The 18211-nt window shown below is 39.6% G+C and overlaps 1 protein-coding gene across 1 annotated transcript in view; it reads left to right on the top strand.

Annotated features, from left to right (window-relative positions):
• The first annotated feature begins 264 nt into the window (after nt 1-264).
• The window catches only part of TGFB2 (transforming growth factor beta 2), a 95154-nt gene continuing 77207 nt past the window's right edge, over nt 265-18211 (top strand). The window contains exon 1 of the mRNA XM_072647812.1: nt 265-610. Within this exon, the coding sequence (XP_072503913.1) occupies nt 271-610 (340 nt within the window). The 5' untranslated portion in view covers nt 265-270. The remainder of the gene's footprint in view (nt 611-18211) is intronic.

Raw genomic sequence — 18211 nt, 5'->3', positions numbered from 1 at the left:
TTTGCCTTCTTTTTTTCGCCACCCCTTGCCCCTCGCCCCTAAAAAAAAAGCCAGAATTCCCCCTCACTCACCCAACTACTCAGCCCATATTTATGTTGCCACCCTTTTGAGTAGACAATTTGAGAGGTCATTTGGTCATTATCTTTGATTTGTTTGCCAAGTTACATACTTGATCTGATTTCCCCCTTTTAATTCCCATCTATTCTCTATTTTGAGGACTCCCCCCGCCCCACCTTTTTAACTCCCCCTTCCGATTCTTTAAAAAAAAAAATGCACTACTATCTCCTAAGCGTTTTTCTGACCCTGGATCTGGTCACCGTGGCGTTGAGCCTCTCTACCTGCAGCACACTCGACATGGATCAGTTCATGCGCAAGAGGATCGAGGCGATCCGGGGTCAGATCCTCAGCAAACTGAAGCTCACCAGCCCCCCAGAAGAATACCCCGAACCTGATGAGGTCCCCCCGGAGGTGATCTCCATTTACAACAGTACCAGGGACTTGCTCCAGGAGAAAGCCAACAGGAGGGCAGCGGCTTGCGAAAGGGAGAGGAGCGACGAGGAGTACTATGCCAAAGAGGTTTACAAAATAGACATGCCCTACTACTCGGAAAGTAAGTGCTGCGTTTATTCTCCTCGAGTCCCTGAGGTTTGGCGGTGCCCGACACTTTCCAAACTCTCTCTATAGTCTTTTCACCTCGAAGTTCCATCTCGGCTCAAGTTATCCTCTCCCATTCCCCTCCTTTCCCCGGCCCAACGATCCTTTAGAGTTATAGGCTTTAGGCAATTTCTTGCTACCTTTACTTTCTGTTTTTCTCCTTTCCCCTCCCTCTCTCTTCCCTCCTTTTCCTCCCGATTTCCCTCTACTGCGCTCTTCTTTTTCCTCTTCCCTGAAAATTCATCACACGGTCCATTGGCGAGAAGGCAGCCCTCCTCAGCAACCTACGATCCACTCCCCAGGGGCAGAGCTGACTGCAGAAATCTTGGTAGGTTTATTTTCTTTGGGCGGAAGGGTTTGTTACCACATTGGATCTTGAATGGTTAAAAAAAATGCGGAGGGAGAAGACTTGCCTCTCCTCCCCACCTTCCGCCCCGCTGCTGATCTGACGGCACATTTCTGAATCCGTCTCCATTGTATATATGTTTAAAAATTATATCTACTAAAAAAAAAAAAAAGAGTTTCAACCTTGTCTTTGACTTCCTCAATCCTTAATGCATCCCTTGCCACCAGGAAAATGAATGCACGTCCCCCCTTATTCATTTCCCTTCCCCCATCCAGAATCTTGTAATTTCACTTTTTGGACTTTCATTCATAAGGAAATGGGAGCTTTTTTCAGTACTCGAATTTTTAGTCTACTTTCCCCCTAAATTGAGTGCAGCCTGACCTGTCTTCCCCTGCCACTCATACGCATTAGGTCATTATTGTTTGCTTAATGGCTTAGTAGAAAACTTTTTCCATTTTTCTTAATAGGTTTATAACATGTCTCTTTTCAACCTTTGTTGCCTGTGCTAACTCCCTTTTCATTTGCTCTCGGCAGTTGTTTTGATGATGCATTCCTAAATCTAAGAGGGAGTAAAAGAGCCCTCCCTGCTCCTAGACTGTGCTGGGTTGCCATATCCTTAAATCCATCTGGCATACAGTAGTGACTGGAATGAAATGATTTATTGTGGAGTTCTTGGGGGGGGAGGGGGAAGAAGGGAATGGGGCAGTTAGCTTGAAATGGATTCAGAGCGCTTCTTTAAAAATGCCTCCTGTGATACCTGAGAGGGTTAAATACCAGGAAGAAGGGAGGGGGGGAATCCTTCAACATTACTGTATTCCAAATCCCAATCCCTTTCCGTTTCATTGGCTGCCCGTTTCTCTCCTCCCCTTTTTATGCCCTATATACTTGTTGGCCGCTTTTGCAAAATCTCTGTCTTGCCTAAATAGATAATACAGCCATCTTGGTAATTTTATCCAAGAGTTTCTAATTGCAGGGTGGTGCATTTTTTAATATATTTATTTTTAGTTTCACAAGTCGCTGCTTTGTGACTTGTCATGTCTTGTAGGTGATGGTCCCAGAATGACAGCCAGTGTGTCGGAACCTCAGCCTTTTCCCGCAGCCTTTCTTCTGCGGTTGTCTCTCTTCTATTGTGAAAAGACAACGTCAGGTTCGGGACACCCTGGCCAGCAGGATGATTTTATTGTTGTAGTTATGGAGCCCTCCAACAACAGCTATGAGAAATAAGCGCCCCCCTTGTTATCCCCAGGGAAATAAGCCTTTTCACTTGGGCTGGAGCCAACGGGATATTCGGAAAGCAATGGCATTGCAAGCTGTAGCAATACCAGGGAGACAGAGTGAGGAATCAGGCCAGCTTTCTTTTTCCGGCACGTGCAGCAGCCCTGCTGGTACTTGGGTGGACAGACGAGCACACTGTCTGGTACCCAAAGAGGTCGTGCTTTAGGCGTTTGGCAACAAGCGCGAAAAGAAATTGCTCTCAGTTCTTGGACACATCTCTAACCTGTAACCAATTATTTTGGAGATACCAGGTTATTTAAGAATGTGTCGACCCACGGTTCTTCTCGGTAGAACCTTAGATCTAAGAAGCTAAGGTCACAGCATCCCACTTACCTATTTCCGATATTGCTGGAGGAAACCTCTGGTTTTAGAAGGAGCCCAGTACATGTCATATAGGCTCAGTTTAGGCAACTACCTTTCTATAAAGGGTCAAATTAATTATCTAAAAATATTATCAAGGTATTCAGAAGCATGAGTCTGATAACAGAGAAGGTAACATCCAATCCAGTTATCTACCAACAGGGCTCATCCCAGAAGTTTAGAAGCAGGTCCTATAAGTAGCAGATTGGGTATTACTGTGTAAATACTGTGTAATTTTATAGAAAGTAGGTTAACTGATTTTCCAGCACTTTCTAGTTATGCCGGATTATATGAATTCTTCCAAAAAAAAAAAAGAAAGAAAGGAAGGAAGGAAGAAATCACTCCACCATATTTTTTTTTAAAGAAGTAAATTGAAAGCGCCAGCATTGGAAAACAGACCAGCTTTCCCCGTTCAGAACTTTATTGCATAGTTTTTACTTCTTTCATTTCTGAAAGAAGTGGTGGAGTAGAAAGGGAGGTGGAAAGGAGACTGGCATTTCTTGCAGTGAAAATTCTGAAGGTCAAAAACTGTAGAGATGAAGGCATGGGAAAGATCACTGGCTCAGGTTTTTTTTTTTGCTTTTTTTTTTTAAACCACAAAGTTATTAACATTCAGTGACTGACTTTGGCATAAGTATTACAAATATGCTCTAATTATACTGAGCCAGCTATATATCACTACAGATTGCTGATAGCCCTTTGCAGGACATTTTATAAAGTTCAGACTAAATATTTTTAGCAATGTGGAGATTTGAAAGCAGAAATATAAGAGATATTGTATATGCCCTAAGGCATATTTTGTCTTAAATATTATCCTTGGCCAACTGTACTATATAAATACAGTAAATATGAATAGAACTGGCCAGGTGCCAATCTCCTGGGATGAATTTTAGTCAAGAAGGTATGTATAGGATATAAATAATACTGTGTCAACATTTAAAGAAGGGCTCTGATTAGTTTTGAATTTATTCATATTAATCTTTTCACATGCTGTTAGTTTAAGGCTCAAAGTAGAGTTATGCTAAGGTTTACCCATAGTTTGCACAGAGGGAATTGGGACATCTGGTCCTTTTGAGAATCAAGGCTCATCTATTCAAAAGATATTGCAAAAAGCTTGAGTGACTCAGAAAGATTGCTCCAAATACAATAGGCTCCTTGATGTTTTTAAATTACTAACAATAAAAATATAACCCAAGGGCTTGGTAAATCAAAAGGGTCTAAAACCTTTTCTTGCCCCTTTCCTCTTCTCTTCTCCTTCCTTCCCTTTAATTCTAACAATCTCTTCATTTCTTATGTTTCTTTATTGTATAGGATGATATGGCACAATTCTTCCTTTATATTCCTTTCAGATTACTGACTTTCTCTAGTCATCTTTTGTTGGTAGTAATTGTAATTAATACCTTATACATGTATATTTCTTTGCCATATTCGAAGCATTTTCACCTGCATTTTCTGATCTGATTCTTTCAACATCCCTGTAAAATAGGCTGTGCAGGTAGGATTACACCCATTTTACAGATGAATAATGAAATTCAGAGAAGTTAAGTCACTTACCCAAATCACACAGCAAAAAAGTAGCAGACTTTGGCCAGAAAGAACTCTGTTCTTTTGGCTCCTTAAGCTGTCTTCTTTATACTGAGGCATGCTGCCTATTAAAATCCAGTTGTGCCAAAAAAATGCTTATAAAATAATAACAGAATAATTATGAAGCTATCTTAGGTAAATGGGAGATTGTGAATTCTTTTTATATAGCATGTTTTATTCTTGTGATCTCTACTTCCCATTCATTCACTTTTTACTGCTGATCTTTTCTGAGGGAGCCTCAGTCAACATCCATGTTGTGTCAGTCAATATTGGGAGGGAAAATGAAGAAGTAAGTGTCTTAGATTTTACTTGCATAGAAAACAAGCAATTCATACTATGCAGAGTGAACATAGCCAAGCTAGGCACTGAAGAAAGTAACTCAGTCATCACTTGGCTAATTCTATCATGTTGAATTGGATGGACTAAACTATACAATCTGAAAAATCAAAATGAAATTTCCTTTGTTATTGTTTCACATGAATTTTAAACATTTCCTCTTAGAAGTTCCCCTGCCTCTAATCTTTCCCAGTGACACTGTGGAATGCAGAGTGAGTGTCAATAATGTGGTAGGTTTAGGGAGTGTAGCTGAGTATTCTGTTCATGAATACTGCTTTCTGCATATAAATTGACCCTTTACTGGCCAACTGCCCAATGAAGGAAAACATTACTGACTGGACACAGAAGTATTTTTGGCTTTATCTCCAAGGCGTTGAATTTTCAGGAATTCAGAATAATTGAGTTACTGGTATGCAATTGGCAAAGTTTCTCTCCTCTCCTTCATATGTTGCATCATTACTCTGTGTTGTTACTGCTGTGCAGCCCACTTATGGTGTCTTTAGTTAGGTAGGTCACTACTGACTCAGGATTGGAATTTCTTCCCTTTCTCTTTTTTCCCTTTCTCCTTCTCTCTCTTCCTCCCTCTCCCCTTACTCTCTTTCTCCTATTCTGTCTGTCTCTGTGTTTCTCTCTTTCTGTCACTCTCCTCCTTCACTTCATCCAAAGATTAAGAGCATCCTTAAAATAAACATAATACTTTGAAACTGAAATGAGACTTTTGTAGCGAGGCAGTGGGAAGGCTGACTGGCTTAGTACCCTCCGTAGCTCACAGTAGGGGCTCTGAAGTCTGAAGACCTGGGTTTGAACATTGACCCCTTTCATATAACCTGTGTCCTTGGGTTACTCCCTTAACCTCATTTAGCCTAAATTTCCTCATCTGTGAATTGAGGGAGTTGGATGAAATGACTTTTAAGATTGCAGCTGGATCTAAATCTGTCATCATATGAACTACTAGAAAAATCAGACTTCCATCATGGAAACAAATACAGTTTACTTTCTGGGGTTGGAAAGATGATTTGTAAATGCTTGACCAGGACTGGGAGCACTTGTGTCTCCATAGTGACCCCTACAGTCCACGTATGGCATGGCACCTTTAGAATTACAGCTTCTAGAGGCTACCTAATACAACCCCCTCCTTTTACAGATGGAAACCAAACCAAACCAAACCAAAAAACTGAGGTCCAGAGATGCAACGTGATCTATCCAAGGTCACACAGGTAATTAGTGAGAGAGATGGAATTTGACCCCAGACTGTTGCCCTTTTCCCAGTGACCTTTGACATGGTTATTTCATTTTCCATGTAAAAATACCCAAAGATACCAGAGTATTTTCACAGAGGAAACTGTGCCAAGCAGAAGATCCCACATTCAGTTGTTGGCTGACCTGAGGAGTCTGCCCATTGTGGGCCTTTGACTCATTAATTGCGTAAGGACTGGAATACATTTAGAGACTGCAAGAATAGTAAATTAGAGGAAGCAAAGTAAAGAAGCCAAATCCAAAGAGGTCTTCAGAATCCCAGAAGAGAGAGAAAGGTTTTGGTGTAAAAAGACCATTGATGATGATGAGTCATTTTTGGGACAGACACAATCTATCTTGAAATGATGGAAGGGTTGGCATGGGGAAAGAAGATTAGCCATTCTTTGTAGCTCCAAAGGACAGAATTAGGACCTGTAGGTAGGAGTTATTGGGGAAAAGATTCTTGACTCTGTATAAAGGAAAAGTTTCCAAGAAATTGAACTCTCTACTAAGAGAATGGACTGACCTAGGAGGTGGCAAATTCTTCTGCAATTGGAAGTGTTCAAGCAAAGGCTCTCTGGACAGTTGTCAGGAATTCCTACACTGGATGGGGCTGTTGGACTATATTGTGACCCTCTGAGATCCTTCCAACTTAAAGATTTTATGTTTGTTTGTTTGTTTGTTTTTTGAGGAGGGACACATTGTACTTTCATTGGTATAGAGAAACTCCTTCTACCAAGGCAGTTCAGCAACCTATTTGTAATTGCAAGTCTCTTTAGGAAGTTACTTAGGACACCAAGAGGTTATTGATAATAATAATGAATACATAAAAATATTGATTTACATGGAGCCCAATATATGCCAAGCTTTGTACTAAACACTTTACAGTTATTATCCCATTTGATTCTCACAACAACCCTGAGAGATAGGCGCTGTTATTTTCCCCATTTTATAGATGAACTGAGGCAAACAGATGTTATGGCTTGCCCAGGGTCAGTCACACAGCCAGTATGTGTCTAAGGCCAGATTTGAACTCAGGTTTTCCTAACTCCAGGTCTGTGCACTGTCCACTGCACCGCTTAGCTAAAGTTCTGCTGTTATTTATGTCAGGCAGTAGGACTTGGACCAGCTTGCCCAGTCTTTGAGGCCAACTCTTACTTTCCATGCTCCCCCTGTATGACTATACTAATTAGAAAATTCACATTATTCCTCTTCCCTCCCCGATCCAGACTCCTCCACAAGGTGAGCTTTAAATGGCATCTCTCTCAACTATCTTGTTGTAATGTTTCAGGCCCTGGTGTGATCCAGGAGAGATGGTTTGGATTTGCCAGATGTGCTTGTTCTACTAATGCTGGCCTTGTCCTCAGGAGTGTTTTCCACATTGCAGACTGAGAGTGAAGGCTCCGAACAGTTTGACAAAAGGAGGTCCTGGCAGAGATAAACAAATGTTCCCATTGTCATTTTGAAATTGTATGCAGTGCATTTTCACTTTTTTAAACAAAGATAGTTTTTAGCTTGAGAATTATATGTTCTCCAGGTATTCTCTGTCTCTCTGTCTCTCTGTCTCTCTCTCTCTCTTCCCCTCCCTTCTCTCCCTTTGTCCTCTTCTGTCTCTGACTCTTCCTCCTCCTCCTGTTTTCTTCTTCTCCTCTTTCTTCTTCTCCTTCTCCTTCTTCTTCTCCTTCTCCTTCTCCTCCTCCTCCTTCTTCTTCTTCTTCTTCTTCTTCTTCTTCTTCTTCTTCTTCTTCTTCTTCTTCTTCTTCTTCTCCTTCTTCTTCTCTCTCTCTCCTCTGTCTCTCATTTAATAATATGCTAGAGATGCCTCAACAGGTTTGTTTAGACTGAAAAGTTTGCCTCAGTCATTTGTTTAGAGTAAGTTTACATCCTGCCTGCAACCACAAGCTGTTTTTTACTTCTTTTTAAATTTTTGAATGTCCAGAATTAGATGCCGAACTACCGCATTACCAGCTTTCTTCCCAACCTGTTCTGGCTGACTCTGTTACCTCTGAGAAGTCCCCCTTGACTTCTTTCCCATAATTCCTCAGCTGCATTCACCTAATTGTTATTATGAAATATCTGCATGTGTAGCGATTAAAAATACACATAACTTATACACAGAGTGTGCCATGCCCAAACCTGGAATGCTTTCTAACATAAGGTTGGAAAGAATTAGTACAGTAACCTATGGGGCAGTATTGGCAATGTCAGGCCTTCTTGCTCATTTTTGTAGGGTATTTCTGCTTAGTAGGAACACTTAATCTTGGTTCAGTTAGATACTTCTCTGGTCCAGAATTCCTTTGATACTTGCAGAATGAAAGGAGGGGGGGATTTAGGAGTGGCAAAAAGAGGAAGGAAAACCGGATCTGGTCTTATCTGTAGTCCTGATGCCAACGAAGTTGGTGAGAATTTCCCTTCAACTCAGAGAAAGGAGGGGATGAGTTAATTGGAGAGTTCCAGGAACAAATGACTCATGTGACCAACTGAGGACTGTCTTTCCCCTGGTCGTTAGCGTCTTGTCATTCCAAGTCTAGAGCTTCCAATATCCTTAGATTGACTCGTGATCTGAGGTTTAATGTGTAGCCTAGGAGATTGAGGAATTTGGCACTCCTCCTCCTCTCTCACCTCATTAGTTGATGGATTAGGGGAATAAACTAAGTAAAATGCAAGAGTTATTAATATTAAATGCGTATTTACTCAAAAATATCAAGAGTTGTATTTGTATTCTTTAAACTCTGTTCCTAGAAATGAGAATAACTGGTCATGAAACTTGGGTAAGTCTTTATGCTTGTCTGTTGCTGGCTCATTTTCCCTCTCATTGAGTACAATTAACTCTTTTTTCCCCTGCCATTCAGAGATAAGGAGGGCATGGGTCATTGAAATCCCTGATTTTATTCTTTAGTTGGAAACTTCTCCCTCATCATTTTATCACCTTTGCTAACAGAGTAAAACTGGCCACCTTAGCTTTAATTTCTCTCTTGGATTCCTTATTGGTAATAGTATTGGTTCCCAGGGCACAGTATTGGATGTTGTGGGAATTCCCAGCAAAAGAGAGGACTCCATTCTTGTCTACCCTCAGGGAGCCTTAACATCTATTTGAGAGAGCTAACAGTAGGTGGAATGTAAAAATCTAGTAAACTGGCAACGGTAGCATCTAGAATTTCAGTGAAGCTAACCCTTTTGAGCATGTGGTAATTTACTGCCCTAGAGTGCTCTTGGCAATGTGACATGCTGAGATGTCCCCAGTTATCTCCAGAAGCTTTGCAAGATCTCACATCAAAATGAATTTGAATTTATATTAATATGCATACCTTTAAATGTATGCCATGTCCTCTCCCTTTGATTTTATGTGTCAGGAAATAAAAATAATATGCTAGAAGTTGTAGCCCCAATGTTTTGACCTACTGCCCAAACCCTCAATGCCTTGAACCCTGGGATAAAAGCAAGGAGTAAACCTTGTGCATTGTATAAACATTATCTATCACCTTGATCAAATCTTTCACCACTGCCCCACCCCCAATAATTCCAAATCCTGACAGAACCACTTGAGATGCTATGAATCTGGCAGTTCAGGAGGCTACAATCAATCAGTCAGTCAACATTCATTTATTGAGTACTTCTTATAGTCCTGGTAATGCTCTGCCTGGGAAATACAAAGATGAAAAACTTCAATAGTCCCTGCTCAGTGGGACATCATGGTCACTTCCAAAAGCAACTGGTAGCCAAAGCTACCAAAGCTAGAGCAAAATCTAAGCCAGAACTTGGTGATGAAGAAGGGAAAACATATTGGAAGGAGCAAAGTTCATCAAAGTGAGAGATGGAGTGAAAAGGTTCCCAGGAAAGAGGAAAGGGAAGATGTAATGGAAGCTCAACCCAAGATCAGAGAAGATGACTAATTTTATTAAAATTTATGGTCACATAGTACTTCAAGATTTGCAAAATATTTTACATGTCATCTAGAGAAGCTGTTATCATATATAATATATACATATACATATATAGATACATAGATATATGAGCTTATTCAAGTTTTACAATAATGCTGTGAGGTAGATACTTCAGCCATTTTTATACCCATATTACAGCTGGGGAAAATGAAGCTCTGAGATGTAAAGTGACTTGTGCATGGTTATAATGCTGGCATGTCATAAGGGAGGTGATATTATCCCAGAAGACAAGTTGAAACTATTCCTGTTTTAGTTCACATTGCATTTGGCCTATTATAATTTTTTTAAACCCCTTCATTGGCACTAAAGGTGTTTCCTTAGAATGGGGCAGGGAGGTGTGAAATCCTGAGTCCTTAGGAGTTTGTATTTGTTAATGGTAAGGAAAACATTCTTCTATACTTCAATGGATCTAGGATCTCAATAGTGTGAATACAGTGTAGAATCCACTGGTGAAAATGGAAATCCATCCTTAATCCCTCATCTTGTATGACTCTTGTCTATATCTTCCAATAATTCCTCCAAAGGGAATACGACCAAAATGTTGAATATCTCCTTCTCTATTTCCTGACCTCAAGTAGGTCTAGAGTGGAGAAATATATGGGCATCCATTACCCTTACTCTCCCTGTACAAGGAAAGCTTGGTGTGGGTTAGAAGAAAACTTGATAGAGGTTGTTTGTCCAGTCACCTTTGGATACTTGACTAAATCATGTGTTAACAAAAACAGAAATGGGTAGATTGAATTTCCCTTCAAGTGGAGGGAATTATAGGAGTCAGGGGAAAAAAGGGGGAAATGATTGTTGGATTTTGTGAAGCCTCAACCATCTGAAACCAGTTTGAAAACATATACTAACCCTCAAATGCAGATGTGCTTATATCCATGTTCACAATGAGGACTTGTCACTGTTTTTTCAGTTCTTTTGAGTTGTCTCCTTTTTTTTTAAAGGCAAAATTTGAAGTAGATTCAGATGTTTTATGCCTGAGGAAAAGATACTGCTTTTACAATAGGAAAAGAAAAATATACAGCAAGCTGCATAAAAATAATAACTAGCTTTTATTTATTTCTTCAATGTAGCATCCTTTTAGTCGCATGAAAACAAAAAAAAGCAGGCAAATGTGACTTACATCTTGGCTCTGTTGCTTGGCTCTTTTTCTCCATATCTAACCCACACTACTCTGACAAATACTGCATCTGTCTTGACAAGCTAGTTCACAAATAACCATTCATTCATAACTTCAGGCTGTTGTAAGAATTCCTATTTGTTACTTAATCTTGTGATAGGGAATGCAAACTTTGGCTTGGAAAAAGGACCCTGTCAAGTGACCTAAAGTGCATCATCTTTATAAAAAAATCAAGAAGGAAGTCTTTTTGAAAGGGAATCTCATGCTGTTGTGGATCAAAAAAAGTATATATATATATATATATACTGAAGAGCATTAAACCATCTCTTGTGGTTGGAACACAAATTGGAACGTTCTGGGAAAGATCGTTTAATTGTTAAGTTTTGGATTTACTTCAGTAATTGTAATTTCAACGCTTCCTGGGTAAAGTCTGTCTATCAGTGATTGTTCTCTGTGCAAATGTAGCAGCAAATCTGTCATTTTTTCCATCTTGGCTTCTCCTACTTATACAATTGTTTATTCTCCTGTTTTTTTGGCTGGTATCTTTATCTCCCTTTTTTCCATTGATTTCATCTCACGACCCTGCTTTTAATTCTTGAGCTAGGAAAATACTGTTGATATTTTATTTTTTCTTTGTTCTTTTGTTTGTTTATCATTTGTAATTAAGCACTATTTCAGCTGGGTTAGTAAAAGACTGATAATTTATTCTGGTTGTAGATTAGATGGAGATGTAATACTCACAGTTTGAGGTTGTTTTCTTGCAGAAGGTAGATGATTTGGTGAACGAACTGATGAATCATTTGAGGTACAAGGGGATGGGAGGGGAGAGAAGGAATAGAAGTCTTAGTCTTCAAAACTCTCCTCAAGTCTTACCATATTGACTTTTGGGAAGATTAAGGGTAAGTCATCAAAAACAGAAAGAATGCTTGGGAGTAGTTTGTCACCCCTGAAACATGTATGTAGGGATATGTGTATGTGAACACCCTCAAAAAACTAATGCATAGTTGTCCATTTTCTTTTCCTTCCCTTCCTCCACCCCAATACATTCAAACACACACACACACACACACACACATACACACACACACACACATTCATATTTCTTTTCAAGGTCTAAGACAGTTGCTTGGTGAGCTGCCTTTTTTACATCTCTACTCAAGCCTATAACTTAGGACTTGTATCTGTGAATGTCCTGTTCTGGATCTGAGCCACTTTGGGGGCAGGCACCTTTGATCACGCTGACTTGTGTGCTAGTTTAGTCATACAGATATTTATCAGCCTAGAATTAAACCTGAAATTACTAAGTGTGTTGATTGAGCTTTGGGCGTGGGGTCAGAGCCTTGGAGCTAATCTCAGCCCTTACACTGATTCACTTTCTGAACTTGAGTATGTCTCCTTCCTTGTGGTTTTTCTCTTCTACAGAATGGGAGGAATGATGCTAGCCTTGCTCTTAGGGGTGTATTTAAGGATGATCCTATTGTTAGAGAGTATCATCATCAAGCTGATGAATAATAGCTAAAAAAGAAGACAGGAGCCTCGTGGATGGGTTGAAGTATAGTGCTAGTAATTTTGTGGTTCCAGCACACCTGTCCTAGATCACTCACTTGACCAGTGAATCAACAAGCATTTATTAAGCCCTTGCTATTGGATCACTAAGCGGGGCAGCTAGGTGACACAGTGGATAGAGCACCAGGCATGGAGTCAGAAAGACTTGAATATAAATCTAATCACAGACACTAATTAGCAGTGTGACCCTGGGAAATCACTTAATCCTGTTTGCCTCAGTTTTCTCACCTATAAAATGAACTGGAGAAGGAAATGGCAAAGCATTCTAGTATCTGCCAAGAAAGTCCCAAATGGCATCACAAAGAGGAGTCAGACATGACTTAAACTACTCAACAACAACAAAGCTAATTTTTTAAGCACTTACATGCTAGATACTGTGCTAATTTTCCCTGGATACCAATAAAAAAGGGAGTCTCTGCCCTCAAGAAGCTTATGTTCCACTAAACCAGGTTAGTGTTGGATTCCCCCAAGTAAAACTTTATTTAATGTTGGAGTTGGGAAGAAATGGTTGCTTTACTTTGTGGGATTTTTGTGTCATGCTAAAAGAGATGCAGGGCATATATCCCAAAGATGTGATTGCTAAAAGGAAAGGCCTCATATACCCTCAAATTTAGATAGTACTTTCTGTGGTAGCAATGAACAAGAAAGAGCAGATGTCCATTGATTAGAGAACGGCTAAACAAATTGTGGGACATAAATGTCTTAATAGAATATAGACTGTTCTTACTTTATTTAAATGGATATTCCTCAGATCTCTACATAAATCAATTTTTCCTTAATACAAATTTGACCACAGATGTGGGGAAGGGAAGGAGAGAAACAGAAAGGGGACCCTTCTCTGGTAGAGGGAGGGGACCAAGACAGAGAAGCAGGAAGAAGAACATGTGAGGCAGAGCCAGCCACACTGAGGCCTGGCCAGAACCAAGAAGAAGAACGTGGGAGTGGGGATTGTGGGAGAGGCATTCATAGACAGCAGCGAATAGGGAACAGGCAGGGGTGGACAATCAGGTGGGTAGGAGGACCAAGACAAAGGTTTCCTCGATCTTGAGTGGTAATATCTTCACTAGCCTGTTCTGCAGTTTTCACTTGGGAGGTTTGCACAATACTGTATAATAAAGTTAACATTTTTTTTTTTGAATTCAGATTTCTTTTAGGATTCTTTATTTAAAGTTGAATTTGCATAATGCAAGTTAACTTAAGGCAAGAACAGTCAGTATTACTGTGCTATAAGAAATGTACATGACAAGTACAGAGAAGCATGAAAAAACTTACATGAACTGATGCAAACTAATCAGAACCAGGAAAACAATATATCCAGTGATTACAATATTGTAAAGAACAACTATCACAAAACATTCAAAAATGAAAGTTGTAAAATATAAGTAATAAGACTGTCCCTGAAGAAGAGCTCTGAGAAGACACCTCATCCTGGCCTGATTGTTTCTTAGAGGTATTGAGACCTTCCCCTAGACTTGATTGGCTCAGGGAAGGGAAGGCTCAGACATCACTTCCTGGTCCTCTGAGTATAAAGCAGCCAGGAGGAGCTCAAGGGATGCTATAATTCTTGGTTGGTGGGTCTTGATGGGTAACTTAGAGGAGGGCCTTTCACTCAGCTGAATCAGTTTGAAATTTCCCTGTGCCTATCATTGTGGAACATCCTCCTTGCTGTGGCTAAGGAAATCTCTTTTTGTTCATTTTTGAATGACCTACAAGTGTCTCATTTTGTTCCAGTATTGAACTATACCATAGGATTGTCTGAGCCCAGCACAGAGCAACAGTGAATAGAGCTTGAATTCTTTCCTGTAGCCAGAATATTATAAAATTGGATGCAGCAGGAGAATTGAGTTGGATTCTGGTTCAAATCCCAGTTGTGCAAGTTTCTATTTGATGATCACTTAACTTTACTTGACCTCAGTTTACTTATCTGCGAAATGAAGACTTGAATTGGATGACCTTTGAGGCCCCTTCCCAATCTAATCTACGATCCCATGGATTGAATTAGTGAAGATACTGGCTTCAATTCAACTCAGTTCATTTGACTGCAAAGAGAGTTATTGCCCTATAGATAAGAAAAGCTTTTTGACTGGCTTGTAGATCTATCTAATGGTGCCTCTTCCAGGTTCTATTCACCTACTAAATGTGAACCAAATTTACATACTTGACTGCTACTTGACATAAATTGTTAGTGGTTATCCTATCCATGTGCACTTGGCGACTTTGGAGAAATTCTGAGTTCAACTAATTAAAAGAGATTGTCTCTGTTCTGCAACACAGTAGATATTGGCCTCAAGAAGGTGCTGTTTCCCAGGGAAAGGAGTTAAATCCCCCAAGAAATGCCTAATACCAGAGTTGGGGGAAAGTAGTATTAACTGAGCCAGAGTTCCGCTGACTGTTTCTTTCTCATTGGTTGTTCTGTTTGAGGTTTGCATTTAAGAGAACAATTTTCAGCATCTCTCCTTCAAAGGTCAGATAGTAGTGAGAAAATTTTGTTTGACTTGTTAATCTGGTGAGGAGCAAACAGTTTATATCAGTGTAGCTTCCTGTCTTTGCTAACTGGTTATTTGAGGTTTTTTCTCTGTAAGCCGTTACAAAAAGGATTTAAAAATAAACAATATGGTTCCTTATTGTTGGGAGCATATGTGAGCAGATGTCCATTGGTAGCAGCATATGGCAACAATATGGTAGTGTGTCTGATTGCAGAACAGAGAGGGACAGCCCTTCATTCATACCCCCATAATACTCAGATTGTTCAATCTCCCGCACCTGAAATAAATCATATTCTGACTGGAAAAATATGATGCAACAGATCATAATATATTACTGGAATCTTGTTAGCACACTTAATGGTTTCAGCATACCCTTTAAGGCACTTGGGAAGAGAACAGTTAAACTTCCCAGGACACTGCTGACTTTTTCACCTCAGGCAGTATGGGCAAAGATCAGGTATGTGTATGTGGTCTTGGGCAAGTCACTTGACTTCCTGGGCATCAGTTTCCTCATAGCAAAATGAAAATTTGACTGCATGGTTTTCGAGGTCCCTTCTGGCTTTAGATTTAGGGTCCTAGCATATGAATTGTAAATTCTACTTTTGGTATGTTCAATAGGAACAAGGCAAGCCAGAGGCAAAAATCTGTCTCTGTCACATACTCATATGGTGGTCAGTATTTGTTTGAGTAATGATACACCAGTCATTTGCTATAATGATCATTTCCTAGAAGTCTGATTTTTATATTCGTTAAATATAAGATGGGCTTTTCTGTTGGAGTAAGAGTTTGTAGCATAATAGATAAAGAGCTATCCTTGGAGCCTGGAATACTTATACTCAAATCTAGCCTCTGACAGATACTGGCAATGTGACTCTGAGCAAGTCACTTTCTTGATGTCCTGTCTTAAGACTATAAGTTATAAAAAAGATGCTGACCTGCATTGTTGGAGGCAATTTCCCCACATGGGAGTTCCCATTACCAATGAAAAAATAGGTTTAGCTTATTATTCTTCTTGGACCCCAGGTAGGACCAGCGGAAGTCATAGTCAATAGATTTCAACTCAGTGTGGTCTTAATAATTGAATGAATGAATGAAATGAGGTAATGGCTATTCTTGGAGGTCTTCAAGCAGAGGCTGGATGACTAACTATTTCAGGGTTCTTGTAGAGTGAATTCATATGTCAGGTAAGGGTTTTACTAGAAATAAGAACTCTATGGTTGTCTCCCAACTGTGAAATTATAAGGTCTTTTCCTGTCAATAGAGAAAATCCTTAAATCAGGGATGAATGAAGACCTAGCAACAATGGAGGCAGTGTGGTATAGTGGGAAAAGCACTGAATTCAGCCAGAGGATTTGGCTTCCATTTCTGCCACTAGTACTTGTGTGATCTTGGTGAGTCACTCTGCCCTTTGGACCTTCCTTGATTTCTTCATGCGTAAAATGTTGGGGTTGAACTAGATGACTTTAAGATCCCTTTTAGTTCTAAATCTGTTACCCTATGGCACTTCTAAAAGACAAGGCCTAGTTGAACAAAAGATAGATTTCAAAAATTTAGAAAAAGGAACTGGGCAAATAAAGGAATCACCCACTGTTAGAGCTGAAAGGGACCTTAAAGTTGACCATGATCTTCATTTTGTAAGGTCATAGAGTTCATTAGGGGCAAAACTATTAGCTGTCATCATGATCATCATCATCATCTTTAGTTATCTGTTTATTATAACTATAATGGAATGAGGTGGCTCTATTTTTAATAAATAATAAATTAGGCATTTATAATTCTAGTGTTTTAGCCCTTTTAAGACAAACAGGCAGGTCTTTGGACTCTCAGAAATAGTTCCTGCTAAACTGAAGTTATTCCTGTTAAATTTGTCATTGAAAGAAAATGCAGACCAATTTACTGTGTCTGACTGCTGTTCTTCAAAAGTAAAATATTTCATTACTTAATAAACATTAGCAGCCTACTTTAATGTTATTTAATTCATCACCTGGAGCTCCTAATAGCATTAGTTATAGAGAGCATTCATGCCTTCAGGCTAGTGGGCAATTCTACCATTTACTTGGCCAAGAAGGTATCTTATGCTAATAGAAATGATCAGTGTTTACTTAGGATTCAGAAATTCAAGATAGTGGATTTCTGGAGCATTAAATAGCTTGTGTGTTCATTTGTAAATTGCTTTTCATTTGGAGAGGTCAAAGCATCTTTATACTCCAAATATTTACTTCTAAACTCTCTAGAACTTAGCTTTTGATCTGAAGTTTCAATCATTCTCACTATAGTTACTATAGTTATCACCAATCTTACTTGCCAAATCTCATGGCAATTCTTAATTCTCATCTTTCTTGACCTACCTGGAATTTAACTGTTTATCCCCCTCTGCTGGATACTTACTTCTATCTAGGTTTCTATGACATTGTTCTCTCCTAATTTTCCTCGTCTGACCACTCCTCAATCTCCATCTAGGGCATGTACACTAATTGTGGGTGTCTCCCAAAGCTCTGTTCCAAGCCCTCTTCATTTCTCCCTCTATACTATTTTACTTGATGATCTTATCAGTTCATATGAGTTTAATGATCATTTATATACAAACAGTTCTTAGATCTGTAGATCCAGCCTTAGCCTCTCTACTGAGCCCAAGTCTCACATCCCCAACTGCTCTTTGGAGATCTCAAATCCAGATACATACAAAGTACTGAAACCCTAGGTAGTTATTATGGAAGGCACTGGCAGGTGTAGGAATCAGAAAAGACTTACTTCATTCAGAATGTGCTGCTTGAGTTACATCTTGTAGGAGGAAGAGGAACTTTGTGAGGGAAAAGTGAGAAGGATGTGCATTGTAAGCATGGGGAATGGTCAGTACAAAATATGAGAACAGGAGATGGGAGTGCCGTGTGTCAGGAACAGAGAGAAGGCCACTTTTGCTGGATTATAGGGTGCTGGAAGGAGAATAATTTGTAATTAATAAATGAATAAATAAACATTTGTTGGGTAGTGTTCCAAGATCTCTTTGTGGGTATCTTGTCTACTTGGATTGGAAAAACATTTATTAAGTGCTCACTATGTGCCAAGCACAGTGCTAAGTTTTGGAGATACAAATAGAAAACCGAGACAGTCTTTTTTGCTGAAAGGACCTTGAAACAGCTATGCAAAAGTGGAAAATTCAGCATTCATTCAGTAATGATATAGCCAGGTGTGGAGCTGGCCGGCTGGACAACCAGAACCTGTGGTTCATTTTCTCTTTGCTGATCTCCATGAGATCTCAGTTACGTACAGGCGGGTGAAGGGGAGAAGAAGATGGTGTTTGTTC

The sequence above is a fragment of the Notamacropus eugenii genome, chromosome 2 (genome assembly GCF_028372415.1).
Source record: "Notamacropus eugenii isolate mMacEug1 chromosome 2, mMacEug1.pri_v2, whole genome shotgun sequence".
In the NCBI taxonomy this organism is placed as follows: domain Eukaryota; kingdom Metazoa; phylum Chordata; class Mammalia; order Diprotodontia; family Macropodidae; genus Notamacropus; species Notamacropus eugenii.
Note: the sequence above shows the minus strand (reverse complement) of the source record. Positions and strands in the feature narration are given on the sequence as shown.